Source organism: Conger conger, chromosome 2, assembly GCF_963514075.1.
Source record: "Conger conger chromosome 2, fConCon1.1, whole genome shotgun sequence".
In the NCBI taxonomy this organism is placed as follows: Eukaryota; Metazoa; Chordata; class Actinopteri; order Anguilliformes; family Congridae; genus Conger; species Conger conger.
This window is the reverse complement of record NC_083761.1, coordinates 68478091-68497010: the sequence shown is the minus strand read 5'-3', so window position 1 is coordinate 68497010 and position 18920 is coordinate 68478091. Positions and strand designations below refer to the sequence as shown.

Below are 18920 nucleotides of genomic sequence, written 5' to 3'. Positions count from 1 at the left end.
GAGAGTGGTTTCTCACTATTTAAGCTTCACAATCTGGTTGACAATATTTCCTCTCCCAACATCATCCTTTATTGGAGCCAGGACCACACCTAAAGTGTTGCAAGATGCAAAGGTTTCATCCTGATCCACCATCTCAGGCCACACTGCAGCTTCGGGCTATTCTCTGGCTCATCCAGGCTGCTGAAGCAGACTACCATTGTTCTCACAATTCTGTCTCTGCATAGCGCAGTGTTCTTCTGCCAGTTATCCATCAAATTCAAGTGAAAAATACACAAACGGCGGGCTCTCCGGCATTCTTGGTGCTCCCCTGTTTCCATAATCTAATGCAAAATGTATGACTGTGACAAAAAAGCCTTGTGGATTTTTGACTTTTAGAAAAAAGCACACCCAACCGAATTCCAACTTGTATTTGAAAAACAGTAGCGCACTTGGTGCTTGTTGGCTGAACTACTCTTAGGAGTAGTCTTAACTAGCCTATTGCTGTATGATATGCGAATCGATGCCATACTGCTTCATTTTAATAATCAAAAGTGAATATTATATTAGAAATGCCATTCATTTTAGGTGCAGGCCTGTCGTTTTTAATTAATCTACCGCATGAGAATAATATTGGAAGTTCCTAAAATGACCACTGAGTGACGCTCAAGCTTCCTGCTAGAAAACTCTTCCGCGGGATCTGGCCATGGTGCTGAACGTTGTTCTTACCTGTGTGTTGAAAATCACCAAATGACACAACGTCATTCATTTACTGTGTGCATTGTAATTACGCACTGTTCTAGTATAGTATATGTGGACATCTATAGTTAAACTACTAGTCTTTGCATACATACATTTTTAAACACATTTTGAAATGTATCGATTTTGCTATAATTGTGGATTAATATCCTGCGTAGGGGAACGCATTTATCAACTGGTATCACTAACAACATATTTGGAAATGCCGGAAGCTTCGGTTTATTTTATTTCTATTTAAATAAAAATACACAGTAAGCTACAAAACCGTTTGTTGTGGAACGGTAGATGGCGCTGCGCCGATGATTAAATGTTTGCTTGGAGAAACTGAATTTCATTGCAATTTCTCAGGCCACCGTAAGAAACCAAAGCACATATATTTCAGTGAAGAGGCTGAAGCGTTCTCAGCCGGCTCCGTTGGGAAAGCTCCACATCTACCTGCTCCTTTCATGCAAGGGAACACGCGCTTTCGCAAGCATTCTAGACTACAGTCGAGCTAAAATTAGGAAAAGTAGAGACAACCGAGGACAAATGAATGACGGAGTGACCGTTTTATTTTGATTGTACGTTTTCTGTTATTGTTCATTCGTTTTTTCACACCACTTTCATAAGCAAGCCCTAATTGTTGGTTTGGCTCGAATGAGTTAGGTTCACCACAGAGTTGATGTACAAAGCGGTAGGACGGAGCAAGAGGATGTCTGACCGGGGATAAATGTCAAGCCTTGACTAACCTCGTGAAGTGATTCAACACTAAAACTGAACGACTAAGAAGGATTTATGGCAAGATACAACTTATGGATTTGATTTCTTCTGCAGTTTTTAACCGTACATCGGGGCTTTGTTCAATGTGCTGGCAATTGTTACAAAACGCTGAAACAACCATGAGCGATATGCTGCTTTTTAGTACCTCGGCGCGCTGGAGGATCTGATTTCCACGATGTCGGGGGTCGACGGTTTGATTGCTCGTTTTGGAAAATGATTACTGTGAACACAGACGGTAAAATAATGGTGAGAAGATGCCTTGTGACGTTCAAACCGTTCAGGTAAGAACAATCATTTTTCACCTTTTATTTTTTTCCCAGTAGAGCGCTTTACAAGTTTATTTCACATGTAGCCTATTGATTAAAGAAAAATGTCAACCATAAAGGTTTAAATTGCATAGGCTATGTAGCATACATGCATGTATTTCACTGACAGATTGACATGCACACAAATGATTTTACTTTTTATTGGCGCCCATACTCATGTTCATAGCCAAGCACCATCACACAGAGCATTGTTAATCAAATTGTAATTCCGTTGTTAGGCTAATTTCCATGTCTAGCTCAATTGGGTGACTCGGGCAACCCAGAGTTAACGAGTAAATACACCAGGACCTGCATCTCCCAATAAGCTAATTAAACTCTGTTCACTGATTCAGTCAGGTGTTGGCGGTTCAACTCAGCGGGCGATAGTTATCCTCATTGAATTACACTAGGTTACCTGAACTCCGCGCATTTGGTGAAAAATAAATATTTGCATACAGAAATAAACATTTATATTAATTCTCTATGAAACCACCAACCGTCTTTGTGACAAAACGCGTGTTCGTTTTACCCAACACTGAATGAAGTGAACCTCTGTTGTCAGGGGGGTTTAATAGACGTCAAAACACCCGCGTGCGTGATTAATGTCGCGATTTGATTTTTAAGGCTGTGATTTTGCGAGCTATGAGGCTCCATTTAGAATATTTTTGTACTCGCCATTTGCCCTAATGCAGAATGTGAATGCTGCTCGCTGCACAAGGAAGAATGGTCCAGTGGGTTGTGAATTCATATCTGGGAACTTTTGTATCGCCCTAATTAAGGCATTCAAAATTCACCGTGGTAAACAGAGGCAGGGTATACCGTATACATTTGTAAGAAGTATGTAGGCTATTTGCAGTAATTCCTTCGTTTCACACATCTGGCATAGCCTGCTGCATAATGCAACAATATTTTCCTTATTACAGATAAAATATACATATTCAGATTAGTTGCCACTTTTACTATGACTTCTATTCGGGTGATTGCGAACTGATGGATTTAACTGTTCGATAGTTTATGGAAATAGTTTTTTTTTAATGGAAATGCTACTGTAAGTTAAATGCAGAGTTGTTCATTTCCATTGGCATTGCCAACTGGTTGACCATATAATGTTCATACTATTATTAAGATGTCAAAAAATATATATGAAATTCGCCTTACCAAAAAAACAAAAAACAAATATTGAGCTCCTAAAACTGCACACAAGCACATATCTCATGCATATTGTGAATTCTTAAAATCCATTGTTGGTGGTGAGTTACTTTGCCCCTAAAGTCGGAGATGAGGATTTTGTGTCTGCGTTGTCACAGCTGAACCCCTGCCGATGTTTTAATGGTGAATTGTGACTAGACTGTTCAGCCTTAAGTGCGCCATCAATCATTCAGCTATCAGCTGTGAGAGTCGCTCAGCTGGCCCGCGCTGTGTGCGTCTCCTGTTACACCGCGCGGGCACCCAGGGCTCCGAGGCTGAGCCTGTCCTCAGCATATGTCTCCATATTCATCGCTCTTCGTCACCCGGCTTAAATCCCCACTTCATTTATGACGCCGGGCTGTGTGTGTGGGGGACATGCTTGACAGATGTTCTACAATGGCCTGGTGGCATACGTGGCACAGGCCTGTTAGAGTCCGCTGGCCACAGCCCTCCCCTGGGTACAGGACAAACTTGGGCCCTGTGATGTAGGCCTACTGCATAGGGCCTCCAAGAAAAGAACGGTGACCTGATCATTACAGTGGATCCATTTTCATGGATGAAAAATCGACCGCACAGTGGAAAATATTGTGTTGGGCAGAGCTATGCAGCCATGCCTGACTGTAATTTCTCACAACGGTCATGCAAAGACGGATGTGATTAAAAAAAAATAATGATAAAAAAAAGCGCCAATATTTACCTCACTCACACCATATGCTCCCCCTCCCAATGGCTGCCAGGTCTGAGTAGGAACATACAGTCACGTACCACCAGTGCTGCCAACCAACAGCCAAATCTGTTCTGTGAATGTCTGAAGCCAATTAGACAACGTTAGATCTTTCCCCATGATCCAATTACAGGACCAAAGCTTTTACCTTAAGCCTTTTAATTAGAGACAAGCTTGGCAGTTGGAGTAATCCCATGTCGTCACATCCATGGAATAAAACAGCAACAGGAAAAGGAAAGTGATTGGTATTAGACTGGTACTTCTGGGACTTGTAAAGGCCCTGAAACCTTCCTTTCTAGCATGGATAGCCTGAAGAAACTCTTAAAAAGGTAGGGCATCACTGAAGCCGGGGGTGGATTGTTGGGTGGAGCAACTGAGCCTTATTGCGTTGGTCTCAGAAACACAAGTTTCATACTTACACTGCATCTGCTCTCTGCTATGGTTATACATATTTATTTATGATAGCTAACACTACGCCAGAGTCAGTTACAAGGCCCACACGGTAAAATATTGTACATTCGATTCAGATTTTTTGAGCAGCAAAAATTAAGCCTAGTTCTAGACTGAATTACATTTTTAATGGAGATCCTCCATACCAAACTCCGTTTAATCCAAGACTAAATTTACAGTAATCTGTGTCGTTGAAACCAGCCCATCGATTAACAGGATTGAGCATCAAGGTATCAAGCGGGAAACCATTTCTAAATTACTGTATGAGCATGTAGCATTAATTGTGGCTGTCTAGGCTCCGCACATAACAGTTAACTTTAAGGGCTGTATTTATGCGTTATATTAGCCTCTTCACAAAAGTCGTAATAAAGATACATACTGTATGAGCACCATTGCCAACAGTATATAGCGGTAGTTAAATGGTGCCAACTGTCCGCTTCCAATACATCAGGACTGCAACTGAATGGGCACTGGGTGCTGCAGCAGGAGTAGGAGACTGGGACCCAAGGTTGAGTCTGTCTACTGAACAGGTGTGGTGATAGCCAGTGTCCACACTCTAGTAGGTGCACTGGAGACCTCATTACGTCTCTCTACTTGTGAGCAGATGGCCCAGGGCAGATAGTCCTGGGTGTGCCCTTGAGCTAAGGTTCTTTACCTGGGTTTAGGAAGGATATACATCCAGCTGTTAAAATTGGTGATGTACGTTGAATGATATGGAATACGATGTTCAGGAAAAGGGGAGCAGATGGATGTCATTCCGACTGTAAGTTCAATAGAAAAACATTTCAAAGGAAATGAGGGAAAAAATAAACCTCTTAAGCAGTCCCCCATGCCCGTTTCAATTTGGCGGATGATGCTGGCAGTTGTTATTTTTATTCCCCGTCTCTTCATTTAGATGACACGCTTCTCCGGGAGCCTTCGCGGAAAGCGTCGCTGCCAGCGCAGTCAGAGCAGTGAAATGAAAGCGTCGCCCCGTAGTTCGCTCCAGGGCGTCGTGCGAAGCGCAGTCACGGCGAGTCCAGAGACGCGGGGCAGGTCCAGAGACGCGCGGCGAGCCCAGAGACGCGCGGCAGGTCCAGAGACGCGGGGCGCCTCCCGGTCCTCTGCGCTTCCTGTCCGTGAAGCCGTCTTACCCAGCGGACCGTTTCTCCGCTTTCCCCGCCATTACGCCCGGGCTCCTGTCCCCGCCGCTCCCGCGCCGGCCCCCATAATCAGCGCTCCGCCCGCGCGGGGGTCGGGGGAGTGATTACGCTCACCTGCGGCGCTCTGGGAAGGGAATCGGGATCGCGGGAGACCGTTTCGGATCCTGGAGGAACGGGGGGCGTGCCAGCCGGGGCCCCGGTCCCGCTCGTTTGAGCGCAGAGAGGCGTGAATAATTCAGCCGCCTTTCCCCCTCCTTCGTGGGCTGGGGCCCTCCGCGCTGGGAGCTGAGAGAGGCAGACGAGCGATCGCTCCTGCGCTGATAAACAGGCCATTACTGCGCTATGAGATGTACAAGAACTAGAGGGGAACCAGTCATTTACATATGTTTACGCATGCAAACGGCTCTGCAGCCACGCAGGGGCCCTGCTAAATGCACTGGAGCTGAGTGCCTGACACACGGGCTACAGGGGAGGTCCCTGCGCTCTCTGCACAGGGAGAGTGCCCCAGTCTGGGCCATAAACAAACACTATAGCACTGCTCCTGTTTGCTCCATAAACTCCCTCTCTCATGTCTTGGAAATATGGACAGTTGTTTGTGGAAACAAATAGTGTGTGTGTGCGTGTGCGTGTGCGTGTGCGTGTGCGCGTGTGCGTGTGCGTGTGCGTGTGCGTGTGCGTGTGCGTGCGCGTGCGCGTGCGCGTGCGCGTGCATGTGCGTGTCTGTGCGTGTGTGTGTGTGCCTGTACGTGTATGTGTCTACATGCGGGTGATATCAGATGCCTTTCCTTACTTCCAGAACTTGGGATCAGTCTGATATGCACTCACAGTTCCGGACTGAAAGTCGGATGTTTAGAGTGGCGCTCTGTGCATCTGTTTCATCTTCCTTTCCCTCTTTATTTTCCTGACTGCCTGTCCGTTTACACGCCGCGCTTCGTCTCTCTGTCTCACTCTTGTTTTCCCTCCCGCTCTCTTCCCTTGTCCTTCCTTCTCTTCTCTCCTCTCCCGCTGCCTCCTCCCTCCAGGATTTTCGTGGTTGGGATCGGCTTCTTCAGCCTGTGCTTCCTAATGACGTCCCTGGGGGGGCAGTTCTCCGCCAAGCGACTGGGGGACTCTCCCTTCACCATCCGAACAGAAGGTAGAGTGCCGGGCGGCGGGGCCGAGGCTGCCCGACACGCTGCTGCTTTGCATTATGGGTGTCCTGCAGCGGCTGTGTGTTCTGTGACGCTGCGCGCACTGTGGGGTTTGGAGCGGAGTCCTGACGCACTGCTCTTACTACCTGCCGCAACGTGATGTGAAAATACGGCTATGTCTCGCGGCGAAGAGAGAGACTGTCTCAGCTCCTCAGGCAGTCGCTAAGGACATGCTTTTTTAAAAACGAGGAATCTGTGCCAGTCTGTGTGCGGGGTGTGCCGGCATATTACAGTGCATCATAACAGCCCTTAATGCAGTCATCCATTTGACAGTATATACCCAAAGTACTATATGAATACTTGATGAATTATATGAATTTATTCAATGTGCCCTGGTCATGGTGAGAGTGGTTGTGTTGTCTTCCCTTTGCGGTTGCATGTAATTCCTCCACCCGGCTGGTAAAGGTGGTGTGGTGGGAGGAGAGATGTCATTTTGGACTGGACAGTGATGTGTCACACGTCCAGCAGCAGGCAGACGGCTGGTCTCTCTGGGCTCTGAGGGGTGTGAATGAAGGCTCTCCGGTGCACAGCTGTCCGAGCTGACGCCTCGTCCTGCAAATAGGGTGCTCCGTCCTCCAGCCGCGGACTAAATCCAGAAATGGCGGACAATCTTCTGGTAACGTAATCCGTGGTCCCAGCGCCGGGAGAAGGACGGGCGAGCGGGGGAGGACTGTTTGATTAATTAACCAATCATGCGCTGCAGTCTGGGGAGGCATCTGGGCCGCGCTCATTAAGTACTGCATGGTGCCTGTCCTCCGAGGGTCCTGCAGGGTACACTGTGTGTGTGTGTGTGTCTGTGTGTCCCTGTATGTGTGTGTGTGTGTGTGTCTGTGTCTGTGTCTGTGTCTGTGTCTGTGTCTGTGTCTGTGTGTCTGTGTGTCTGTGTGTCTGTGTGTCTGTGTGTCTGTGTGTCTGTGTGTGTCCGTGTGTGTCGCTGTGTGTGTGTGTGTGTGTGTGTGTGTGTGTGTGTCCCTCTGTGTGTGTCTCTGAAGTGGCAGGAATTGGATGCTTAATGGAGTGGCACCAGGAACTGTGTGCCACTGACAGAGTGCCAAGTCCATCTGTTGACACCGTAATCAGCTTTAATAACAAGAGCCCCCCTTAGACTATGCCGCATAGGTGCACTTGCGCAAGCTCACACGCATCCACAGATGCAGACGTGCGTGCACACACAAGCACACCGTCTGGGGCAAGCTCACACTGACGGGTGGGGACAGGCAGCTCTGATTCTGCCCAAGAAAACAGTTTAAGCAGGTTTGCTCCATTGAAATGAGTTGATCTGCAGATTGCTCTGATGTCCGCTTCCTTATCGTCGTTTGGCAGCATGGCGGTGTAGTGGATAGCACAGCCAGGAGGTCTGGGTTTGAGTCCTGACTGGGCCCTTTCTGTGTGTAGTTTGCACGTCCCCATGTCTGTGTGAGTTTCCTCCGGGTACTCCGGTTTCCGCCCACAATCCAATGACATGCAGGGAATTAACGAGACGTGGCTGAAAAGGAGCATGTGTGCCCAGTCAACCTACCATGTGTAAATAAAGGTGAAATGTTAAAGATCCAGCGGCAAAATGCCTCCTCTCTAGAATCCATGGGTTCACCTGTATAAAATATCTTTACTGTAGGTCTCCATTGGACTCTCCAAACAGCTTAGCAGTTATTGTGCAATATAAGCAGTAAGGGTTTGACTCAGTGGTACCATTAGATCATCAAACTAAAGTGTTCAGTTTTGGCTGGGAACTTAATGCCTCTGATTTTATTTAGGCCTGTTCATTTATCAGAAATTACTTTTGGTTTCCAGGATATATGATACAGTGATTTAATAAAATAAACAAAAAATCAATAAACGTATTGCCTTCTAATATGTAGATAAAAATGTGTAGTTTATATTGTTGAGGTAATTATATTTAAGTAGTAGTTTTAGTCAATACAATCCTGTGTACTGTGCTGCACAATAGATAAATGTTATTATTGAATTGATTAAATTATTTTAAACTGATATTAACAAATTTGTTGTATACAACACATATTACCTCTGATTTACTGGAAGAGAATGGCAACAAGAAGGTTCTCTTGTTGCATTGTTTTTTTTCATTTTTTTCTTTTTCTTAGGCTACAGCAAATCTCAGGATATAAATAGACACGCCATTAAAGTGTCAGTCTGAACTTCTGAACATCATTGCGTTAGCCATGTGGGGGAAAATATAGACATTAGGCTTCTCTTGAAGCTGCTACCCATTTCAAGAGATAGAAGACCATTGTTTGTTGTTTATTACGTACCAAATTGTAGCCCTTGCACCATTTCTCTTGTGAATATAGGGCGACTGCAAAGGGTTCATTTTGAAAATGTCTCAGCAATTGCTCAGGGGATGCATGAAGCAAGCCTTTGTAACCTAGAATCCATTGAGATTATTCTCCCTTGACTGCAGACATTAGCGTGTCGTCCTTGCTCTGACTAAATGTATTTACTCCGAGGGAAGATATGAGAATCTTTGCCTGGGATGAAAGGGCTGGTGACACTGGGTATTAGTTTAATTCTGTCTTTGACTGATGTATCTCACTTTGTATCCTGGGTTTGTCGGTCCTGAAGACTGGCGGCTTGTCTTCTTTCAAAAGTCAGATGAGAAAGCCAACGTGTGTGTGAGTGTCTACGCTGAAATATACTTAGAAATCTGACGTGTTATTCAAGTCTACATAATTACACTCTTAGTATGCCCAAGTATATTTTTCACAGGCGAGAGACCGAGAGAGACAGAGAGAGACAGAGAGAGACAGAGAGAGACAGAGAGAGAGACAGAGAGAGAGAAAGACAGAGAGAGACAGAGAGAGACAGAGAGAGACAGACACAGTACAATCCCCACAGATTGCTCTTTGCTCAGCAGTTTATTTTGGTAATGGGACTTGCTCTTGATGAAGTAATGGAGTTATGCTCTGTGCTGTAAGGGCTGGAGCTGCTCACTGCTCCCCTGTGGCCTGAAGCTGGGATTCCTCTCCTTTCTCTGTGCTGACTCTGCGTGAGAGACATCCTCAAGGACACCCGACTGTCTACAGTGTCTTTACAAAGCTGCTGTACTTAAAGATCATAAAACATATCGTCTCATACTGCATGTATTATTGTCTGCACTTCACTGCTTGAATGACAAACAACGGGCATACCGGTGTTTTACAGTATACAGTCTGACCAGAGGTTTTTTTGTTTTTTAAAATAGTACCTATCTATTCCTATTATATCTACGTTAAATTTTGAAAAGCACATTTCTGCTTTTGCGAGAAGTGCATTATATCCTATTTTCAAGGGGGATTCAGTTTATTGGCCGATGCTGTATTCACATGGCAACTGCCAAAAAGCTTCTCACTAACACACCATCAAATGTCATACATATATAAATATATGTGAGAGAACTGTAGGCAGGTGAAAAATGCGGAAGCCATTTAATAAAATATTCATAAAGCACTCGGCTCAAAATGTAAATATTGAGTAATTATTTTCAGTGTGGTTGCTAAATTTACATTTTTCATCTCATATAAAAAACCCATATGCCTCATTGTTTGGTAACAGATTTATTCAGAAACTACACTGCAGCACGCTACTGTTAGCCTCAGTGTATCATCCAAACACATGCAAAGCATGGATTTCTGATCCATATTACCATTTATAGTTTCATTTGTCACTTAAATACTCTCTATATTTCAATGAAATGGCAAGTTTTTGTTTATGAAAAGGCCCTCTACCTACCTTTCTTGCGAAGCCATACGGTATATTTTGGTAAATGATTTTAGTATGAAAAGGAAAAACCTGAAATTAATTAATTAAGCGGCAGAGATATCCCTCTTCCCCTACCTTCCTTTTGGTGTCGAAACTAGTACAAGAATAGCTACATTTATGCATTCAGGAAAATACAAGCATGATTGAGAATATCTTTCCGACTATCTTCTGTACCCATTGTGATGTTTTGACCAGTTATATTCAGCTAAAGGCTATATTTGGCATAAAACTGTGCTGACGAGGCAGTTAATTCTCTCTTTACTTGAAAAATCTGCAGATCTTCAAGAATGCAGATATCTATTTTCTACTCCACTCTTTTATGTAGAAAACCTTATAGCTTATGGGAGAAATTCCAAGAAGATGCATGCATTTTTACTTAAATTTGGTTATATATTATTTCAGCCAGTGGATTTAAAAGAAAGTGACATGGAAAAAAAAGACATTTATTTGAATTCATTTTGTATCCCCCCTTTTTAACTCCCATTATACAAGCTTATTTGCAAACTATTAAGCGTGACCAATTCACACCATCACAAATTGAACCTTCAATGTATTTTTGGTATACCACAAAATAGAGGCACTGACATATTATATTCTATTACATAATTTACATAACTCCCCCCTTTATCATATGTTAAAATTGGCAGACCCTTTTCCATAGCAACTGTACTCCTGAAATCAACACAAGACCCCTATGCTGTTAGACCAACTACACTAGTTTATTGGTAAAAGAAAAGCAGGAAAGAGTGCTTTCTCTTCTATTAAATACAAATTAGATTACTTGCCAAGTGCACAGCACATTTATTTAGCCATTATGAAATGTTTGACTCCATGTGAAAAAGATCAATTCTGACCCCAGAATCCAATTTTGTCATTGCATCTACAGTTGTAACGTTTGATCGTACTGGTGTGGGTTGTACATTTGATATAATGTCCAGTATTAATGAGAATTTTTGTTGACATTATAAGTGTAAGTGTCAGGTTCAAATTAACTATACGGTTAAGGTTCTTCGCTGGCATTGCACACGTTTTCAGTAATTGTTGCAAACCGCCCATTAGGCTTAATCTAGCTCATTTAAAAAAAAGCTGTTTATTCTGAGTGTTCAGCAGGTAGGGTTTAAATCGTCTCTTTAATAGTATTTTCAGACTTTAGAGCCTTTTAACCTGACAGCGGCTGAGAAGCTCTGACACAGTATTGTGTCAGTGAGGAAATGGCCCATCTCGCCTGCGCCTACAAGCCCCTCTGATAACACAGAGAATTTACGGAGAAAACCTCAGATTAGCCTCTCCCTCTTTTCTCCTGGAGATGAATACATTTATCATGAGCCTCAGGTAAGACTGAATAATTGCAGGGCATACGGCTGCGAGCGCGATTTAGCTTCTCCCCGTCGTCTGCACAGAATACATTTACTATCGGGCCTGTTGCTGGAGGATGGCCTTGCCTTTGTTTGAATGTGACATTAATGATCGCTGAGAGGCAGAAGAATTAATTTCCTTGCCAAAAAAAAAGAAAATAAATTGCGAAAGGTGTTTGAAACTGCAGTAGCTATCTGAAAAGAAACGGAGCTGCCCAAACTAGAGGGCTCTATTTCAGGGTCTGGTGGCACGCACTCTCCATGCATCTGCCGTAGCGCACTACTGCCTAAGTCCTGGTGGTTTACTCTGCTACTGTGTGGTCTGGACCTGTGCTGTTATTATCCCGCTGCATAGAGTGAATCTGAAGCGAAAGGCAGAGCTGCAGGAATGTGGCCTCTGCTCGATAGATTTCCTGTTTGGTAGCGGGCGAGGAGAGCTCTTTATCTCTGTGATTTACGACACATCCCGAGTGCTATTTCAGGATTTCCCGTCAGGGAGACAGGAAGTGACATTGCCTCCCTGAGGGCTCCACGCGAAGGTTTGGGCGGAATCCACGCCGCGCTGGTCCAAAAGAGCCGGTGCTCAGCTTTAATAGATTGTCACTGAAGAATTACATCTTCCAAAACCGCTGTCTCACAAAGTAGTCTGGGTGTACCCCTAAGTGCCTGCTGGTTGACAGTGCGGTCTCTGGACAGTAATGTGCATTAAATTTACACAAGTCTGATACTGTAAATCCAGGAATGTGGAACAGCCTCATTTGCTCATCTGAAGCCCCAAGGTAATGTGAAGGGTATTGGTTCATGATCTTCATAGGCCTTTTCCATTTTAATCCTTATTGAATCTTTTATTGTCTCTCGAGATGCAGGGAGTGATGGAAACTTGGAGATAGCTCTTTAAAGCAGTAACATCTCTTCAGGCAACAGACAGAAAAATAGATTGGGGATCCATCGACTTCACCCTGGGACAAGAGACAAGTTGTCTATGCAGGATGTTGTGTTAGTGAACTGTTGGAAATCTGCAGAAAAGCTGAAAGCAGAAAAACTTTTAGCTGTTTTATGGAGGACAAGATGAATTTTGCACAAGATGCAACATCTGGCTTGCCCTACATACTGTACACCTGCAACTGACTGAGCAAAGCTTCTGCCTTTGTCAATGTTTCACCTTTTAAAGATGCACCTTCTGCCTGCTTATGACTCTGTGTCTTTGATACTGTGCTCTGATTGGATGCATTCAATACAGGTAAATGAATATTCATTGAATGGGCTTTGCAATCATTATGAAGGCTTGATGGGTAATTTAGTGTTCTTGAATACAGAAATGTGTCACTGACAAGACTGGTTTGATTGAGTGATAGTTGCAGTGTTAGTTCTTTCTCAGGGAAAGTAGCAGCTGAATTTGTTGCTGGAAGCCATTACTTAATGCCATCCTGTATTTGCATGTTTAAGTGATGCCATTATTTTTTATTTGTGTATACATCCATTACTCTCTATATTCCTATTGCTTTTAAGATGGAGCTGGTTGTCATACTGACTGATATACAGTAGACAAATTATTTTGCTAAATGAAAGCATAATAGAAGCTGTGTGTACCATGGAGTGTACAGTATGTAATGTAGTGATATCGTTGTTTGTCAACGCATTTAGCAATTATTGTGGCTGTGAATGAGCAGAGAGGAAAGAGTGAAAACTACCTGCTAGATTGTTTTACATATGAAAACAATTATGTCAACTACAGCTTACACAGTGTTCTGTGTGTTGATGCTGTGCCATGTGTTTGTGATGCCTGGTTTCATCACCATGGTACACATTGATCTTGTGCCAGTACCTTTTCCTATAAAGGTGCTTTCAGGTGTGGGATTTGGCAGTTATCAGAAATCATTACAGTGCTCTCTCATCTGACGCAGAGTAGTCAAGACATGCCAGCCAACTAAAGCTCTGCGCTGTGAGAGGTTTAATTATAACATTTCTGAGGCGAGGAGCCAAATTTTGGGGGGACACTGAGGAGCTGCCAACCTCACATCACCAGCCGTGGATAACCTCTAATGATTGTGCCCTGATGTAGTGTGTACTGACAGCAGGAGAACATAGCCCTCAGAAGGTAGAGTAACGACAAGGCTGTTTTCTTTTTTTTAAGGTCCACACAAACCAACACACCGACTCGCCATCATTGCAATCTTGACAGTATGTAAACTTGCATAGTTGGATTTTGAAATGCGGTGAGTCAACCTGACAGTGATGGCGTATTGATTTTTTTCTCTTTTATAATCGCTGTAACATTTGCCATCTCCGTGGAACCACCTGCTTTTCAGGAGCGCGCGGTGTGAAATGTGTTTGATGTTTATTTGGTTTTGTTTGTAACGGAGAAGGTTCTGTTTGTCATGCAGTTCATGCCCCGGCAGAATGGAGGTGGGTGGGGAAATTTCTCAGACCACAGAGCTGTGCGTGCTCTCTGAGCTTTTAAACATTGCTTTCAGAGGTCGACCAGATCATTCATGCAGACTCTGCCCATGTCTGATAGAAAAAACGTTGGCTCTGATGAAGAAGGTATTTTCCCTGGCTAAGCTACTTTCTTGTATTTTTACTTCAGAATAAATTTGTTCCAAGAAACAAACCCACAGAAACAAATGCACACACAAAAAGCTTCCAGTAATGCTTTTAGTGCAAATAGCATTGTGCATCTTTGATTCTATTAGTTCATTACTTAAATTCACAAAAACATTTTTTTTTTTTTTTTGTCAGCTCCATTGGCAGGTGTTGCACTGCATTGTTACAGTACAGAATACAAAACAGTAGCGGTATTTTGTGGTGAGCCACAGAAGAGAAGTTGTGGATGTATTACCCAATGTTGTTAGCTTCCTCCTACTGCGAAAGTGTTCATTTGTCCTCATTTAGCCAGCTCCACCATGTCATACTGCCAATTTATGAAAAATGGGCCAAATCTCTATGTTGAGTGGGTGGCCAGTGTCAGTTTGAGAAGGACTCTTGTGTTGAGTATGGGTGCTGGTGAGGGTTAGGTTGTGCTGATTTTGGATTGGCTTTGTTTCTCTGACCTTTCGCACTGAGCTCAGGGGCTTCTCCTTTCTACTCCACTGCACCTCACATGCAGGACTAGCACTGATTTCAGATTCTACCACCCCAGCCATGCCTCTGGTGCTGCTCCAGGCTGTGGTATATGTGATGTTAATCAAGCCATTAACTGCGCTGAAGTCGAGCTGACAGTCTGATCAAATCATGTTGTCTCAAAATTAGCTGCGTGAGGTCATTGAAATGCTTAATGCTCATACTGGCACACACATGTAAAATATAAAAGGGGCCTGTAGCCTAGTGGCTAAGGGACATAGCTAGGACCCAGAAGGTTGGTGGTTCAGGCCATGTAGCCGCGATAAGATCCACACAGCTGTTGGGTCCCTGAGCCCCACCGCTTAACCCCACAGTGCTCCAGGGGGGATTGTCCCCTGCTTAGTCTAAACAACTGTAAGTCGCTTTGGATAAAAGCGTCAGCTAAATAACAAACTACTGAAAGCCTAGTGGCTAAAGCCTGTAGCCTAGTGGCTAAGGGACATAGCTAGGACCCAGAAGGTTGGTGGTTCAGGCCATGTAGCCGCGATAAGATCCACACAGCGGTTGGGTCCCTGAGCCCCACCGCTTAACCCCACAGTGCTCCAGGGGGGAATGTCCCCTGCTTAGTCTAAACAACTGTAAGTCGCTTTGGATAAAAGCATCAGCTAAATAACAAACTACTGAAATTTCCATATCCAGCCCTCACTGGTTGGGGAGCTGTGCCTGGTTCATTGACTGTGGGTTTGAGGCAGGACAGGCTGAGTGCAGGTACGGGGCCGAGGTCAGGTCCTCACGCTGGAGCAGCTGACCCGTCCGTGGCCCGTGCCTTCGGCGTGGCGTTGTCTCCCTCCTCCTCGCCACGCTCTCGTGACAGGAGTGCTAAAGCGGCAGTCTGGCGGAATGTCGCGCGCTAAGCTGTGTCACTGAGCGGCCTTGAAAGGGGATTAGTGTGCCACGGGCGCCCGAGAGAGAACCCGGGAGGGGGCGGCCCCTCTCCAGAGGACGGGGGGTGGAAGCCTCACCCCAGCGTCTCGCAGGCAGATGGAGCTGGAGGCAGTTTGGGAAGACTCAGACGCCGGGAGACTCTCATGAAGAATAGATTCTACCTACTTCTGTTCCCCCCTCGGGAAGCGTGCGGCAAGCATGCCTATAAATAGCTCCTGCATTGCAGAGTCACAGTTATTAATATTTCAAAAGAAAAATACACTCCATAGAAAAGAAAAATAGATAAATCATTTCTTCCCACTATCAGGCCTCTGAGATTTACAGGGGCTTGATGCCGCACTGCCGCGGTTCTGTTCTTTATCAAAGTTGCGGGGCTCAATTAGGGAGCGGTGCCGGTGTGAGCAGAAACCTGCTTTAGAGGAGCACTGCAGCACGCCACATCATTAGGGTGGATACCCGTGCGTGACTGCGCCATTGTATCTCACGTCTCAAACCGCGGGTGCAGACTGTAACGCCATCACAGACTCTGATCCAACTCTGCCGCTGTCAGGGACTCATCAAAACCGCGTCTGCCGCGTCTGTCAAATTGCACCCGGAGGCTCGCCAAACAAGCATCCCGCACCGAGAGTGCGCACTGGCCTCTGAGCCTGGACGTGCTCTTGAAGGTCTCTTTGAGAATGGCGTGTGTGTGTGTGCGTGCATGTGAGGGGTGTTCCTACTAGAAGTAGTCTCAGGCTGTGCCTTTGATTCAACTTTAGAAGAAGCCTGGCTTACTAAACAATTCAAGTACCAGCCATTACTACAAGTCGTAGCAGAACCCCAGTAGGTTATAAGTGTCAGCTCCTAGTTTTTGTGTTTGGAAGTCTTGGCCATGTTTGCAGGCTAGTGGTCAGAGGTTTAAGGATAATCAGGCTGGCAAAATGGAACGCAAAGCGCTCAGTTTCCTCCATTATAGGCAGTCGCTGTATGGGAGAACATATTTCTTGAACCTATAATTGTTTGAACTTAGTTTCCTGCTGGTGCTAATAATTGGGTGCAAATGTTTGTCCTATATTTTTTAATTGCTAGTATATCCCTACTGGTATTGCTTTCTGCTACTGAAGGACATCAGACAGCTACTGAAATATATTTGGGCCCTTATGTATTTTATAAATGTGGACAAAAATAAATAATTAAAATGTCTGTGTATGTATTTACGTCTGTGTGTGGTGTGGATGGTAGGGCTGCTCAGACCTGCACAGACCAACGGTCATAAAATGAGTGAAGTTCAGTACAAATCATCTCAGTGCAGAGGATTAGTGCCATTTTATTATAGATACTGTACATTGTAAAACTATATATATATATATATATATATATATATATATATATATATATGGCTTCAGGTTATTCCAGAGTGGCAGTCATCTCATATACAATAGCTATTTCAGTCCACAGTCAGAAATGAATCTAGATGTTAAATGAGACACATTTCCTTTTTTATCCGAAGAACACACCAGGCATTTAAATATGATCAAAGATCCATCACTTCGATATCTGTAGCGTCGGTAAAAGCAAAAAACATGTCAATCCTCTGGCAGTTTCAGTTTGCTGACAGGAAACTTAATCAGCTTTCTCGGCAGGTGATGATGTTAGGCTATATATAGCGTAAAGAGATACAACATCTCATAATTCTATGCATTTTGGTTTCATCTGTGAAAAAGTTTCAAGTGCAGAGCTATTGAACCCGTCAGTGTCAAGCTGAATAATTTAGCTATATTAATTCAAGATAAGGAACAGACAGTCACAGTCACTCACAGTGGCCTGAAAGTATTTTTAAAGGTACAATAGGTAATTTCAGACTTCTAACGGTCAAGAGAAGAATTGCACCCTCAAACCACAACACTGTTTATTCCTCCCCCTTCTCTGTAAACGTGCTGACGTTGAAACGCAGTTGGCTGTGGCAATTGGAATCAATTTTCAACCAATGAACTTGAATTATTGTACAGTTATACAATGTTTTGGTACAGAGTGTCGGTCCATCAACTGTATGTTTTTTAACCCGAATTTAAGGACTATAAACACAGGCAGAGGGAGAGTCAACATATCTGTGAGCCTGTTTCAATGATCGGAAGGGATTTACAATGGTCTTGTAACAATGTTTTAACACAAAAATCTTACCTATTGTGTCTTTAATACTTTGTGAGAAATGAAATATGATTCTTTAAAGAGAAAAGACATGAGGTGTAGACAAGCAATGAAACAAAGAAAAGACTGAATGCATGTCTTCTGTTGAGAAAGCAATATTGAATACAAACATGAAGGTTTCCATTCAATAGTTTTTTGTAGAGATAAAATATTTTTTAAATTATGTTTTTCTATCTTGCCTCATGAGCACCTACTGTGTGTCTGTCTGTGTCTGTCTGTGTCTGTGTCTGTGTCTGTGTCTGTGTCTGTGTCTGTGTCTGTGTCTGTGTCTGTGTCTGTGTCTGTGTCTGTGGGTGTGTGTGCACTTTCACGCATATCTTATTTTATTTATATTGGGCTGTGGAGGAACAAGCTCATGAAGCACCAAACCACTGTTTAATTTAGTTTTGAACATTATACTAGTATAACTTATAGGTACACCAGGTCTACCAGTCTAAAATCGGTTATGCTTAGCCCCGCTTCATGAACCATATTATCTGATTTTTCCTTGGATAACTAAACCGTATGAAAACAAAAGCCTACTATTTTTTTTCTCAGACAAACAACAATAATAAAGAAACATTGTTCGTTGTTCTTGGATACATTTGAACAAATACCACCTGCTACTGTTTTTATCCCATACTTCTCACACAATACATTCGATTTTACAATGCTGCCAATCCCTTAAATGATTCCAAGCTACACCTACCTTCTGTGTTGGTTTGGTTAAAAATAAAGCTGTTCACTTCAAGGGAGGGACACAGAATTCATGAAACTTGCTTTCTTGTTCCCGTGCTCAGGCTTGCAAACACAGGGACGGGCCCTCATCTGGTGCTCTATCACTGCCAGTGTGTGTGCTGGACTGGTGCCCACCGTACTTAGTTAAGTTAGCGTGAAACTATGAATGCATCAGCTAGACAAGTGGCTGAATGTCTTTTTGGTATCTGTCTGTTTGCTCTGTTCTCAGAAGAGAATGCGCATTGAAAAATGTAAATAGGTCCATTCTGCTGACTCTGCATTGTTTATTTTTCTGCATACACGTGTGCTCCTTGTGAAGTGTGTTTGACTCCTAACTGCTGTATCTTTATTAGTAATATGTGCAGTGCTGTGCAGAAGTCTTAGGCACCCTAGACTTTATTATATAT

General features: G+C 44.0%; 1 protein-coding gene across 4 annotated transcripts in view; it reads left to right on the top strand.

The window, feature by feature from the left end:
- Window positions 1–1096: 1096 nt before the first annotated feature.
- LOC133122919 (alpha-1,6-mannosylglycoprotein 6-beta-N-acetylglucosaminyltransferase B) overlaps window positions 1097–18920 on the top strand; it is a 112541-nt gene continuing 94717 nt past the window's right edge. The window contains exons 1-2 of one of the 4 annotated variants that reach the window (XM_061233195.1): window positions 1097–1775; window positions 6326–6438. In XM_061233195.1, the coding sequence (XP_061089179.1) occupies window positions 1708–1775; window positions 6326–6438 (181 nt within the window). In that variant the 5' untranslated portion in view covers window positions 1097–1707. Of the gene's footprint in view, window positions 1776–6325; window positions 6439–11559; window positions 11582–18920 lie in introns of those variants that run through there. The other 3 variants (XM_061233196.1, XM_061233197.1, XM_061233198.1) reach the window with 3 other exon arrangements.